Genomic DNA, 14,713 nt, shown 5'->3' with positions numbered 1-14,713 from the left:
CAGTTAAGTCAGACCTCATTTTTTAGCATGTGGTATCCGTTTTTTATGTTAAGAACCCACCTTCCCAGGCTCACCCTTAGTTCATTCATCATTTTGGAAGGACGTTCTTGGGGTGCAATCCTACGAATGTTTAGACAGAAAAAAGTCCTACAAACCCCTGCATTCCCCAGTCAGTCATGGCTGACTGGGGAATGCTGGGAGTTGCACGACATTTTTCTGCCTAAACGTGCATGGACTGCTCCCTTATTTAATGTATTACTTCGCCTGAATTGTTCATTACAACATACTATTGGCTTGACTACATTTCTTAATCTGGGTTTTTAAAAATTAATTGTACATTATATTAATCCTGAAAAAGCTCTCAATAGAAAGTGCAACCTAGTGACACCTCAATCTCGCCACAGGCACACACCAAACTGACATTGCTGTATCACTAAAAAGTGTTTGTTCTTGAAAGGTTACATCTTAATAATTGCCCTAGCCTATCTGCCTGCAATTCAATGCCCATGTAATCCCACTTTGAGCTGATGCAAAATAGCCCATCATAAATTATTATTTCCTGGTGCAAAAAAGCTTAAATTGGGCTAATTGCCCACTCATGGTCACAGAAGCCCAACTCCTCTTCCTGTGGTGTATAGGATGGTTGGGCAAATGTGGCCACATTCACATGAGCACAACAGCCCACCATCGCTTTTAAAAAATAAGCCATGGTGCACTGCAGAGTGTGCCTGTGGCCATTGTGAATACTGAAGCTGTGGTGGGCAGTCATCCCAGCTTATCATGATTTGCAAACCTGGTGAGTGTGGATTGTTGCTGTGGTTAATAAATCACCCACAACTCATGGGCTGTTTTGGGGATATATGTGATTTGTTAACCACAGCAACAACCCACTCTGTGCCGGGTTCACATGTCATGATAAGTCACAGTAATTGACAGCCTGAATATTCACAATGGCCACTGGAACACACTATAACTTACTGTGGCTTAAATAAATATTGTGGCTCCAGCAATTGTGAAACCAGAGGGTCAGGGCTCAAAAACTCCATGTATCAGATTCTCTTCCATTTAGGGGGATGTGCATCTAATTCTTTTAACAGTGTAATCCAATGCAAGTTTATTCAGGAGTAAATTCTGTGTTAAATGGGGTTTACTATTTAAGTTTTTTTAAATTACTTGACAATATCAGTCTCAGCTTGTATTGATAAACGCTTGCAAGTTATTAGACTTCCTGGAGTTTGTCTGTCATTCTCTTAAGTCTGCTCCACCCCACAGAGCTCCTCTTATGTCTTTCAGCTGAAAGGTTCCCCAAACTGAGCAGATACCTCAGTTGTTACAGCTTTCAAACCTTTCAGTGAAACTTCAGTTTAGGAATGATCCTTAACATGCCCAAACATATGAACTATTATCTACCCTTGTAAATTCCAGATGTTGTTATAGTTCTGTTTTCTTAGGCCATCAATCCTTCAAGAGTGACAGGTTAACAACGATTTTAGTGGATTCAGATCAAAAGAAGTTAAATATACAATGCTCTACACACTGCCACCACCACCCCTCTCTCTCTCTCTCACACACACACAGCATATCAAAGGCCAACCTTTCAGCATTAGCACTCTAGTATCTTTGTTATGCAGTTCATGGAATTTTGCTAGCTTATCAAGTTCTTGCAGCACTGTGGCATGAAAAACTACACCTGCCAAAATATCCTAATTTAAAAGGTTAGCCATCCTTACATCACCCAATTCACTGTGTAAGGGTTTTATGGACAAACCCTTATAATCTTAATAAACTTTTAACACCAATACTAAGTTGGGTAGTGTTCATTTAAAGTGGGCAACCTGGAGCTTCCTGAGCACTTTGTAGGGTGAAGCTGCTCTACTGACCTTAACTAAATTTTCCTTTAATGAATTGTGTGAACTGACACGTTGGCTGGGATGCAGGGTGAGGCAACCCCATCAGAAGCAGGAGGAGAGGCGAAATGCACTGCCACTCTCCCACCAGGGTGGCGCACCGACAAAGCCAACAGAGCTCTCTAAAACAGCCACCAGCCCTCTCTTTCCCTTGTCACCTGTGTCCGGAAGAAGCACCTGCGGAGCTCTCAAGAGCCCCACATGGTCTTGCGAGAGCCCTGCAGCGGTTACTTCCAACACAGCAATGGTAAAGGTAAGCGGGGTGCAGGATGGGGGAATGGGGGGTAGTGGCAGCTCTTCCGCTCTCGCCTCAGGGAATAAGAAACCTTCCACTGGGCCTGTCTCCAACTTAGAGTGCTTCCAAACAGAGCCTGGGTTCGGACAACACAATAACTAACAGTGGTTTAGATAGTCAACGGTTGGTTATTTAACCCACCGTCGGTTATTGTGTTGTGTGGCAGGAGTTTTTTAACCAACAATTGGTCATTTGGCGGAAATATCCAACACAAATAACCAACGCTGCACAGAGTTAGCTATTTGAACTACCATTGGTTATTGTGTCATGTGGAGGGCACCGCTGGTTATTTCATCAGCCACAGAGTTGCTAGGCAAGAGCAGTCAAAGCGGCAGCTGCCACTCTAGTCCAGCTCACAGGATAGATTTTTGGCAGCAATGGCTGATGGGATACTAGTGGGAAGACTGAGGTGGGGAGAGAGGGTGGGGGATGAGTGAGTCAACTCAGCATTGACTAATAGTCTATTCAACACTGATCCTAATTCATACCACGGTTGATTATTATCATGTCATGTGGGGAATACCCTCTAGATAAACAAGTTGTTGAGTTGATTATTACCCCACCGTTAACTACTGTGTTGTCCAAACACAGCCACTGCCTTTTAGGAGCAATGATACATATTTATTCACAGAGCATAATTACTGCTAATAACTGATAATGCTTTTGGAGCAGCATGATCAGTGCAGGTAGCATAGCCATTGCAGTGCAAGAATAGTGCACATCTGCACATCTTTTCTATGAGGTACTCCCACCCCACCATTTGAGTTCCTGCTAAGTGCACCCATTGTCTGGAAGCACTCTTATCTACTTGGAATGCAAACTCTAAAAGACAGGAAGCATTTCTGGAGAAAGCCTCATTGGTTAGGTTTGGTATAGACAGGTGGTTTTTGTTTGAATGAGCTGTTGTTCTCATTCTCACATAGCTTAACACATTCCAGCATCTACCAAGAGAAAGGAAACACACTGTTCCAACCAGGTGAGCTGAAGTTTAATGCAAGCATGGCATCTAATGTGGGTACCTTCTGAATATTTATATATTTTTCGAAAGAAATGTTTTATCCTCCTCTCCCTAAAGGTTCAGAAGTTGAGGCCCTTTCCCTTAACCCCTCTGTTCCTCAAACACTAAGGAGGGTAATCTGAGGCACACTAAACCTATGTGAGTACCAGAAGTAACCATGCTCCTCTCAATGTGGATATTAAATTTGAATCAAAAGTTAGAAATAATGTGGTTAAAAATAGCGAAATAGCCAGCAGCAAGAAACAGCTCTCACCAGAGCAAATTAAGCATCAATGACTTGAATCTAGGATTTGTTCTGATCCTCCCCAGCACACAGAGTGAATTATGGTCCCTCCCTCTCCCTAGGCTTTTACTGAATAGTCAGCAGAGGCGGTGGGGGGGGAGAGGAGAAAAGGGGAGTTCTTTGGCAGCTCCCTGGATAAACACATACTGCTCTTAGCTTGCCCTTTTTGTTGTTCATCCATATCCAACAGCTTGCAGTCGTATTTTGAACAGCCACTATCCCCCTGGCACAGATAAGGGATCCTAGGGATCAATTTATCTGCATCTAAATTGGGTGTCTCCTTCCACTGCTCTGCATGGCATCAGAAACACCCCACCCACCCCCCAAATGGCGCCAAGTATAAATAAAAACAGAAACAGCATGGAGTTATTTCAGACAGCCACCCATTCCCATTTAACTTACATTATTCTACCTTGCTGAAGATACCCTGGAGTGTTATCACAGCCAACTCCTTGGAAACAGCACTGGAATACAGACTGTGAGTGTATGTGGCTGCATCTCGGCAGTAGGGTGAACTCAGCCACTCACCTTCCAGGAAGAAGAGATTCCTGGAAGTGAGAGAAACGGCCGTCATTTTACAGTCAAGCAGCGCGATTACAGCAGGAATCCATACGGCTGCAGTGTCCCCTTTCGCTGAGATTCAGGCTTCTCCCCTAATGCTTTATGCCTTGTCTGTCTCCTAAAATAGAGCCCTCAGTGACGGTGTAGCATCCCTTTTGTGAGTTTTAGAAAACATTGACCTAGCTAGATGGGGGGCAAGAACGTCCACATAAAAATGCCACAGCTGTTGTCTACCCTTTGGCAACAGAAATGGATGCTGTGTACAGGGAAGAATGTGTTGCTCTGGAAAGGTAAGAGCTCCCATCAAAGAGCTTTTAACACTCCAGAAACTGACAACAGAAACTGCCTAAGTACGATGAAAAACTCCCATCAGCGTTTGATAGGGGAGGAAAAATATTCGGGATCGCTTCACACTTGACACAATTCATTCATCCTGTAATAATAAAGTATCCATCTGCCTTTGTCTTAACTAATTTTCCTAGACAAGCAGTAGACAGGTTAAAATTATACGTATATGATGGGCACAAATAAATGGCTTAATCTGAACATTATTTACTTCTGCAAACTGAGGTGTCCCCACCCCCACCCCAAAGGATATATACTGAATATGTGGAGTGTGGAAGCAAGTAAAACGTATCTTTCTGTTCTTTTGGGTAGTAATACGTTCTGAGGTACAGTAAATTATTTCTTATTCAAGCTTTAAAATATCTGGAAAGTTGCCCTGATTTTACTGGACCCATCATGAGTCAATCCCATTATTACACTGAAGTTCCAACTCAAAATAATGTCCCCTTCTGTCTTTTCCCCTAAGAATTTAATAATGTCCTGGAAATACATTTCTTAATTTAGTTGTTTTAGCTGGTTGTGGTATTTTATTGTTTTTTTTTTAACCTGTTTTAAATCGTTGTATGTCTTACTTTTTGTTGTAAGTTGCCTTGAGTCTGTCTTTCTTTTTTGAAGAAAGGCATTTAAGAAATTTAAACAGCAGCAACAACATGGCCAATTATGGGAGTTGGTAGTCCAAAACATCTGGAGGGCACCAGGGTGCCTTCCTCTGGTCTAACCACTTTACTGCCAATGAGGGCAAATGGACCTGCATCCAACAATTCGTGGTACAAGAATGTGCTGGAATGGAAATCCTGTGAGCCAAATTTCAGGGTGTTAACCTTGTCTAGACTAGTTGTGAAGGAGAAGCTATTGCTAACATTCAATTGCATTTCTGGGCAGTTCTTTACATAAAATAAAGAGCAGGCATAATTGCAATTCTTGCCCAATGTTCTTCTTCTTTTCCTTGGTGGGCTTATAATGGCACAATATTTTCCATGATGAGTATACACACAAACAGGAGAAAGACACAATTTCAGTTTTTTTAAAAAAAGTTTTCAAATGGTTGGAAGAGAGGATAATAGAAACTAAAATCCATATGCAGCTTTGCTGCCCCAGAAAAGTCCAACAACATTTAGGGATAGGATGAGAGAACTAGTCAAAGAAGATGGAGGAGCAGATTTCATGATTTGAGTAAACCTGAGAACAGTCCTAGCTTTATAAGCCAATCTAAAAAGAAGTGGTAATAGGGATTCACAACGTTTGGTTGGCCGTAGCAGCCAAACTTTATGGTTGCCATCAACCTTACCTCTACCCCACCAAAGGACAAGGACAAAATCACATTTTTTATGTCATGCTGAACACCACCAATGAAGCATTTTGCTCCTTTAGAGTCCATTAAAAAAAAAAGAGTACTTGTGCCACTGGAAATCTGACAAGCACATTTCTGGACCCCTAGCTGGGGAAATACTTTTCTGGACTTTTCGAAATCTGTTTGAAAGGCTTTAGTTGAAGAAAAGCCCTAAACTTGACTGCCTTTGCGGTAAAAGTTAAGAACGTGTTCACTTTGGGGGTGGGTGGGTTCTAAAGGCAGCTAAGCATCTGACCGGGAGTGACCACTTAAATCTCCCTGAACAGGAGTGATCACTTGGATTTCTTGAACATCTCCCCATCAACAGACAAACCAGGAAATATCTCTGCTGTATTTCTTGCATAGCTTTGCTCAAATTGCCTGTAAGCTCTTCTTGATCACATGATACACTAATGTCAGAAATGTAGTACAGATAGAGCTCAGTTGAAAAAGAAGGCACAGATCATCTGCAACATACTGGACTGCACATAGTGGAAAACATATATCCCACAGGGGGACAACATTCCATACATGAAACTGAATTAACCCACCCAACCAGGAACCAGACAAGTAATGGTTGTTTCTTTACTGATCCTTCATCAACATCTTTGAATGCACAGGGTTCCAATCATTGATAGAACGGCAAACCTTAGGATTCAATAAGCATACACAATATCTTTTTATAAATTCCCATGCAACAAGAAAACACCTACCACACGTAAGCCAGTGGAGTTTCCTTTACTTCTTATTAACAAGTCTGGATGTTCCCACAGGCCACTAGGTTTGAAACAATCAATGACTAAACCTTGATTTGTCTAAAACAATTAGTACTTTACAACTTGTTCCCATAATCTGATCCCCAGCAGGTCTGTTTATCAAAATCTGTCCTCCTGGGGAGTATTATAAATTTGGCCTTCACTGGTCCAGATGATTTACCAGCATTAAGGAATGAAAAGTTAATCAGCATTTTGCAAAACAGCCACATACAATTATGCATTTGATTCAGCCCATAGTTAGCCACAGCCTACTGATTACTGTGATTTGGGCCCTACATCCCACATTCATAACTCAATAACCTTTAGATATCTAAACAAAGGTATTTACTTTGGCCTTAAAACATGCACTTCACTCGATAGTGACTGGTTTTTCAGATATATGCCAAGACATTACTGCATAGTCTCCCCAAAATTATTTGACCCTACCAGTGTACATTCCAAGTAGCTGCTTAGTGTGTTTTGTGTTCACTGTTCTTTCATTTTTTGCAAATACTGGTCAACATTTCATAATCCTGGCTACCACCACTTCAGCATGTTCTTTGTATCTTTGAGAATTATTGGTATCCCTACAACTTCATCAATACACCTTGCCCAGGACAAAAGGTGTTTTGCAGTCTGAGATGTTTTGTCAATAGAGCAGTGGCCCTGGCTGTGAGCAGCCTTCCTAATGCAGTATCCTCCAGATGTGTAGGCCATGATGACTGGGGATGATGGGAGTCACAGTTCTAAACGTCTGGTGGGCACCACAATGGAGTGAATTTTATTGGGTGGGTGTGCATCCCTAGTAACCAAAATCCTTTCCCTCAATTAGGGCTGGTCCAAGTCTTGCTACCACGTGGGATGGGTAAGGAAAGGCTCCCGTCCCCAACTGGACCACCCCCCACATTGCCCTTGCCCACTGCCAGCAACGTGCCCCCTATTCTTGTTCAATGAGTTTGATGGTTGTGCCGTGGTATCTAGAAATAGAAGCCAAGCTCCTGCTTGACTCCATAGGAACACCAGACAGCCATCATTCTAAAAACCCAAAATCCGATACCCATTATGACATTGTCACACTGCACACAGCATTTGGGGGCATTTAAAATGGCAGCTTGTCTGTAGTTATGCTACTCCAAAGCTAAGCAGAAGCAATGCTCCTTGTTCTTGGTGCCACTGCCAGAACCAGGTAAACTGTATTCATTGGGGATTGGGGGATGGGACCATGTGAGTGACTGCTGGTGGTAATGACACCAGTGTCACCTGAAGAGCCTGAGCTTTCTGCTGCCAACACCAGTTACTTGCACCCTCCCCCTGCACAACAGCCACAGTTTACCCAATCCTGGCAGTGGCAGTGGTGGCAACATCATGAAGCAGGACTCGAGATCCCACTTGGCTCCAGAGAAGGAAGAGCACTGGACTTGGCAGCAGTCGGACACCATTTAAAATCCCTGGAATGCAATGCTCAGGATGGCATCATTAAAGCAAGCATTGCATATAGGAGGAGCATACTGCAGCCGGAGAAGGCAGCAGAATTGCTCAGACAGGCAGTGGTGAGGAGGAGTGTGCTCATTTCACTGCCCCTCCCAATCTGCCACCTGAGACAAGGTCACTGAGCTTCATGCATGACCAGCCCTGCCACCAACTTAGTGGGGCCAGCTCATTTTTCTAGTGGCACCTTCCAAATCCCACTCAGTCAATATAGTTTTTCATTTACATCAATGCATTTTTATGTGCAAGTAGCTTTTATCATCTTTCTTTGATTCATAATTACTTTAATTACTCTGTCCAATAAGGACAATATGCTCAACTGCCAACAACATAAGATTATATAGCTTAATTTCTAGTTATGCACGTTACCATATTTTTCTTCAAAACTAGTGGGGATTAGTATCTGGCACAATCCATGCCTTAAGGGTTTGATTATCATTTTTTTACCCTCACTACTTAAATCCTGTAGGAGAGCCAAACAAACAGAAAAGCACCCTGTTTTTGCTTATCCACCAATTGGTCCAACAAATATAACTTTACCTTCTCTACATTCCTTCTTATCTTATGGTTCCTATCCTATGCATATTCACTGGAAATTGGATTTATTTAAAAACAAATATGCACGGATCTTCTTGAACATGTTCTTAACTGCTCATGAACCAACTTTTCTTTGAAAAATGCCTTGAAGTTACTACAGTTTGAGTTAGCATTACTAACATTGCTAATACATTTCAATACTGCATTCAAAGATAGGATAAAATTCAGCCAGGCAGGTATTTAAAATGAGATAGAATCATCCAACTACATTGGTAGAATCATCAATGGAAGACACTATTCCATTTAACTTCCCTAACCGTACAGTATCCATCATTTAAAGTAGAATATTTTGACTGTAACAGTAGCCACATTCTTTCTGGGTTCATATTCAACATATTCTCCCAGCCTATGGTCAAACTAATGCAACAAACACAGAAGCACAGAATCAAGGTATGCTGATACCAGGGGGACCTGGAAAAAAGCTTGTGCTCAGTAAAAATTACTTGAACCAGTCAAGCAATGGAAGAGTAGCTTTTTCTTTAGTCTGTTGCACAAAGACTGCTCTAAATTCTTAGAGAATGGAATATCCTAGAATAGATAAGCACATAGAAGTATTTATAGTAGGGGTTCAGAACCCTAGGCTGCCCAATTTGGCCCGTGGAGCTTCAAGGGTTCCTTCAGGAGGTGGGGCTTGTCCTACCTTCAAGCCCCGCCCCCTAGAGGAATCCCTGCTGTTCTCTCCAACCTCAGATTGGAGATAACAGTGGGGATCCGGAGAGCAGGAAGAGCAGTTGCCCACCATGCTTACTGGTGACCCGACCACTTACCAGAACAACATTCTGTACCTCTGATTTATAGTTTTCAGAGGGCAAACAGAAACTAATGAAATTGCTATGAATTACAGCCTTATGTTGCAAGTCGTCATTATATTTAATAGCAAAAATATATACCAAATGTAGAAAATACCAAGCTCCAATACTTTTGCTCACCTTCTCCTCCCAGCATGCTATGTCACCCATTCATGGACTAGCAGCTGAATAGAGCATGTCATCCATTCCTAGCTGTGCTCAGTTTGGAGTGCTGCTTCAAGCCAACTGGAGCTAGGGAGAAGATAACTGTGTCCCACGACTTATGCAGAATTACTAGGTGCGACATGGCCTCCTGCCTCAGGTTGCAGGAAGGGAAGAGGCCATGAATCATCAGGTCACTGCTCAGTTGACCAGAACAGTGATTGGTTGTTGCAATCCTTCAGGTGATAGTTCCAGGAGCAGTAAATCCTTGGAGAAACCAATACTGACCAGAGGCAGAAAGGTGGGGAGAAAGATGTTCTCCTACATTTCCACTCCAAAGATATTGGAGCAAATAACAGATGCAGAAACTAGCTCTCTGAAATGAGAGACAACATCAGGCAGCTTTTGGGAGGAAGTCATGTGACTCCTCAAGCCCTTAGCCAAGCTCAATGTTCCAGTGTGCAGGTGCCTCAACTGGAAGTTCATTGTGACCAAAGGACAGCCCTGCACCCTCTTTTATAAAATGTAATCATTACAACTCAAGACAAAATATATTAAAATATAAGTTGGAGACCTGAGAAAAGCAAATAAGAACATACCAGATATATAAGAGCGTCCATTGCAGTCCTCTATATCCATCTTTAAGACACTCTGCTGAAGAAAAAAAGATATGGAGGTGTGTCAAAATAGCAGACATAAATGAAAGCAAAAGCCTTTTTTGCAAGGTTCACCTACCCACCCACCCCACATTGCACATGGGCACAGCAGCATCCTAAAATATCAGAATTAACTAAACCACTTCATTTGTATTAACACACATTTTTGGAGCCACAATTCAGTTGTGGACACTGCCATAGAACTATTTTTTAATAACACTGGGGGAAATAATTTATCTTTATGTTTTACAAAACAGAAGGAAAAGAAATATCTCCAGCTGGAGTATAGAGCCACATAAGGAATAGATGCCAGATGGCAATCCGTGAGTGTAAGTGTACTAAGCTGTAGTTTGGCATCATGAAAAAAATAAAGTGACTTTACACTGTTCTACTGGAAATAAAAAGGCCAGACATACACATTGGCAAGTAACTTTCATGTAGTGTCACCAATGCAGCAAAATTTCAGCTGATTTTTCAGCCATTGTGTCTGTGTTTCTCTCCCCCTTATATAAGGAGGGAGGCTGTCAAATGGTGTTAGTTCACAAAACAGAAGCTAAACACTGCTTCAAAAGGTTGCAAGGAAGGAGCAGCTGTCAGTCTTACATCTGATGAGGCAAGACCGGATTCAATCTTCATTGGTCTAGAACACATGTGGCCACAGGCCACAGCTAATTTTGAATCCTTCAGTGGCAAGGTACAGTAACAACTGTCCAATGCAATTCATTTTCAACAAAACTGACTCTCTGCTGTCATCCACTCTTTGAGCCGACGAGTCTGAACTAAAAATTGAGGCTGGTGTATAGGAAGGTACAACAAGCAGGTAATACTGAGCTCCGTATGCAAGAGTTCAGCTTCATTTTATCAATGAAAAAGAATAGTTGTTTTGATAATGACTGAAAACTAACACACCACATCAATGAGCAGCCTAGGAACAGCCATTTTCAAAGATCATGCCAGAAAAACAGTGGAGCATGCTGTATATATCTTGCTACTTAGCGTCCCATGGAGTTAATGAACATTTTATACATTCCAATGCCTTCCCTCCACCCCAATTACACTGGAGGTTTAAAAAAGTGACTGCAAACAACCACAAGTTTTACCGTTTTGAATTCATGTTTTAATTGCCTGCCAGTAAGCTGAGAAATGAGAACTCACTGGGAAAAACAATTAAGAGCAATGATTTCCTGAGATATATTAGATTCTTAGGCCAAAATATAGGTGAAGTTTGCAGAACACAAGGGAAACATAGAATTAACATTTACCCCTTCTTTTTAACCCTTTACAGTATGGCACACCTATGGACTAACATAATAGTTTGCATGTAAATTATTAAAAAGCAGACGGTAGAATGCAAGATCTCTGGGAGAAAAGTCAAAGGATGTACTCATGTCTAAAGAAAGGTGAGAGCACTGATGAATGTTAGAACAGCTTCCAAATATGGAAGACAATGCAATCTGTTCTCCATGGCAATTGAAGGCTGGACAAAGAAGTACAGTTTTCAACTACAATAGGTTTAAATAATGAGAAGTAATTTCTAAGAACAAGAGTATATAGGCAGTAACAGGTCACAAAGGGAGATTATAAATTCCCTGTCAACAGCAAATGGACAGTCAGAGAATCACTGGTTGAAGCCAATCTCCCTAATTCAAGGGAGGGGGAAGGTGTTTGTGGTAACCCAAGGTCTCAGGTTTGAAGAGAGGCATATTTTTTAAAAGCACAAGAATAAAAGGTGCAAATCCACATGGATTAACAGCATACTGTAAAATGAATGGCAGTACATTTGAAAGCAAAAAGCCCAAACATTATTAGGAAGTGGAGAAACACAGGGGCCATTCAATCTCCACCTCAAACATTACACAAACTAAGAATAGAATCAAACTACCACTTACTATAAGGTGACTGCTTTAAAAACGTTCCAGCTGTAAGGAGAGCCAATGGGCAGGTGATAAGCCAAGCATTATCACTCCCACACTTCTGGTTGTCAGGATCCCTTGGTCATGTGGTCAGGCAACAGATGGCTCATCATAATGCTATGCAGAAAGTTTTAAACTAACCACATAAGGAAAGTGGTCATGCAACTCCACCCAAAAACCAAAGAGAGGAGCCAAGAAAGTACTCATACCCCTCCATGCACTAGCCATGCCGATCTCATGTTTTGAGAACCATGGACAGCGATGCAACTGGTCCTGCCACAAGGATAGCAATTCCATTGTTGATAAGAGAGGGTTTAGTTAATGCATGCTTTAAGAAGGCACAAGCAGTTACCAACAATAGTACGACATTCTTCACAAGATCAGTATTTGTTTGAAGGAGGTGTGGGTAAGGAAAGAAAATTAGCAACTAACTTAAATGTTCCACCGTTGAATGGAACTTATATAGCTCTGTGCCTCTTCAGTATTGAACTGATGGATGGTGCTGTGAGACACACAACCCCATATTTTTCCAGATTGCTTTTTACTTGTTATTATTACATTTATACCCCACCATTTTTCCTCTTGCAAAGAACCCAAGGTGGCTTACATGGTCCTCCTCCTCTCTGTTTTATCTTTACACCAACCCTGTGAGGTGGGTTATGCTAAGAGTCAATGACTGGTCCAAAGTCACTAGGTAAGCATCATGGCTGAGTGCGGATGACAATCCAGATCACCCAAGTCCCAGTCCAGTAGCCACTACTGCTTAAATTCCTTCTTGCCTGTGAGCACAAAGGGTCCAGTCTCCAATACTTTTCTCCTCCTAAGGAGTTGTCCCAGGTGATAGTGAATGTTGTGGGCTCTCCCACCCTAGAGGCCTTCAAGAGGCAGCTGGACAGCCATCTGTCAGTATGCTTTAGGGTGGATTCCTGCATTGGGCAGGAGGCTGGACTTGATGGCCTTATAGGCCCCTTCCAACTCGACTATTCTATGATTCTAGCCTTTTAGTAATGGTAAATCTTTAGGTTTCCATAATTAGCTGGGAACTGAATTAAAATGGAGGTTCCATACAGCACTGTATGGAATATAGCACTGCATTAAGCATTTGTGCCCTTCTTCATGGCCAAGATCTTTCTATATTTGCTCAGAGGTAAGTCCCATTCAGTAAAGGTCCTTCCCTATGTTAATTAAACTTTCCTGTTTGTAGGTCCTGTCCTTCTATTACTTTAAATATTTTCATCGACTGCTTCCTGTTGACTGCATCTGGGGGATCACTGGGGAGTAGCCTCTTAAAACCTCTTGAACTGTCTCTTGCATTTATTTATTTTATAGCAAAATAGTGCTAAAAAAGAAAAAAAAGTATGAGGAAACCAGCGATCAAATAACCGGCCCATGGTGGTTTGTTCTTAGGATGGATTATTGTAACATGTGAACCAGCCCAGTAACTGGATGCCTGACAACACTTAAAGTATGTTAGTTATATCAGCAATAGCAGTGTTTCTAACTGCTGCTGAGTCTCACTGAAGCCCTCTCATCTATTCTGCTCCTTCTCCCAGCTCCACTCTCAATGGGTCTAGGTTAGAAATGAGCTTAGTTTGGAGGGAAAGAATACCTTAGCTACCATGACACAAGTAATCCTATTAGAAAAAGCATCTCTTTTTTTTTTTGCACATTTACTTGTTAGACTTTGATGAAGAACAAAAAGCATGTAATATCTTTACATTATTGCAGCTTCCTCTGCAAACCCAAACAAATCCTATAATTTAGTATGAAGGTAACAAAATTAATGAAAACAAATATTTTCGTGGAAAGGCCCAGTTGGAAAATCAACATTGCTGCTTGAATCTCAGTAAGGCAGCAAACCTCTTCAGTAGACAACGCTATGGTACTTTTGGCTGAGAGGGGATCATCAGCGTCGATAGAGAACAAAGATGGGAGCCAGATCAAATCAACCCTTTTTTGTAGTCCGTGTGTGTTCGCATGTTTTGTACTAGAAACTCCCTAGGAAAAAAAAAACACTATGGCAATATTTTACCTCCACACTGCATAAAAGAGTGAAACCCATACTTCTTTGGGTTTCAAGGCTAATATAGGTATGTTTCCAATATTTCACATGCTGCAAGAGAGAAACAGGGACAGTGTCTAGAATCCCCTCCAGGCTATGAGAATTAAGAACATTAGCACACTAAAAGTAGAGCACAGTGGCTTCAGAAGCCCTTGAAGTTCTTTTCACTTTTGAAATAAGGGCTTCCCCCCTCCCCAAGTGACAAAATTAGGGAGTAAAACCTTTAGAAGTAGTCCAATTATTTTAACACACAACGCACATGCACGCACACACACACCATAACCTCGGCATGATGCTGTTTATGTGCATCTTTTAAGAAAGATCAGCATTTTCTTTTTTTTTGAAGAAAGCAAAAAATGAAAAGCCACATTGAAAAGAAATCAAGCTGGACCTTTGCATATCTCCATGTTATTCTGGACTGTGGTCAAATTCCAGAAGAGAGAAAGCCTTATCAAGTGAATGCAGACCTCCTGCTTAGTCAGAGTACAGTTGCTCCCTACAATAAAATTTCCAATCTACCCCTTATAGCCCAGATTTATGTTGTATTGAGAAA

At 41.7% G+C, this 14,713-nt stretch overlaps 1 protein-coding gene across 2 annotated transcripts in view; it reads right to left on the bottom strand.

The window, feature by feature from the left end:
* The window catches only part of IKZF4 (IKAROS family zinc finger 4), a 69,016-nt gene that overhangs the window by 35,155 nt on the left and 19,148 nt on the right, over positions 1-14,713 (bottom strand). For both annotated transcript variants that reach the window (XM_063119977.1, XM_063119978.1), the window contains exon 2: positions 10,129-10,183. In XM_063119977.1, the coding sequence (XP_062976047.1) occupies positions 10,129-10,168 (40 nt within the window). In that variant the 5' untranslated portion in view covers positions 10,169-10,183. The remainder of the gene's footprint in view (positions 1-10,128; positions 10,184-14,713) is intronic.

This window comes from Elgaria multicarinata, chromosome 3 (assembly GCF_023053635.1).
Source record: "Elgaria multicarinata webbii isolate HBS135686 ecotype San Diego chromosome 3, rElgMul1.1.pri, whole genome shotgun sequence".
Lineage (NCBI taxonomy): Eukaryota > Metazoa > Chordata > Lepidosauria > Squamata > Anguidae > Elgaria > Elgaria multicarinata.
Note: the sequence above shows the minus strand (reverse complement) of the source record. Positions and strands in the feature narration are given on the sequence as shown.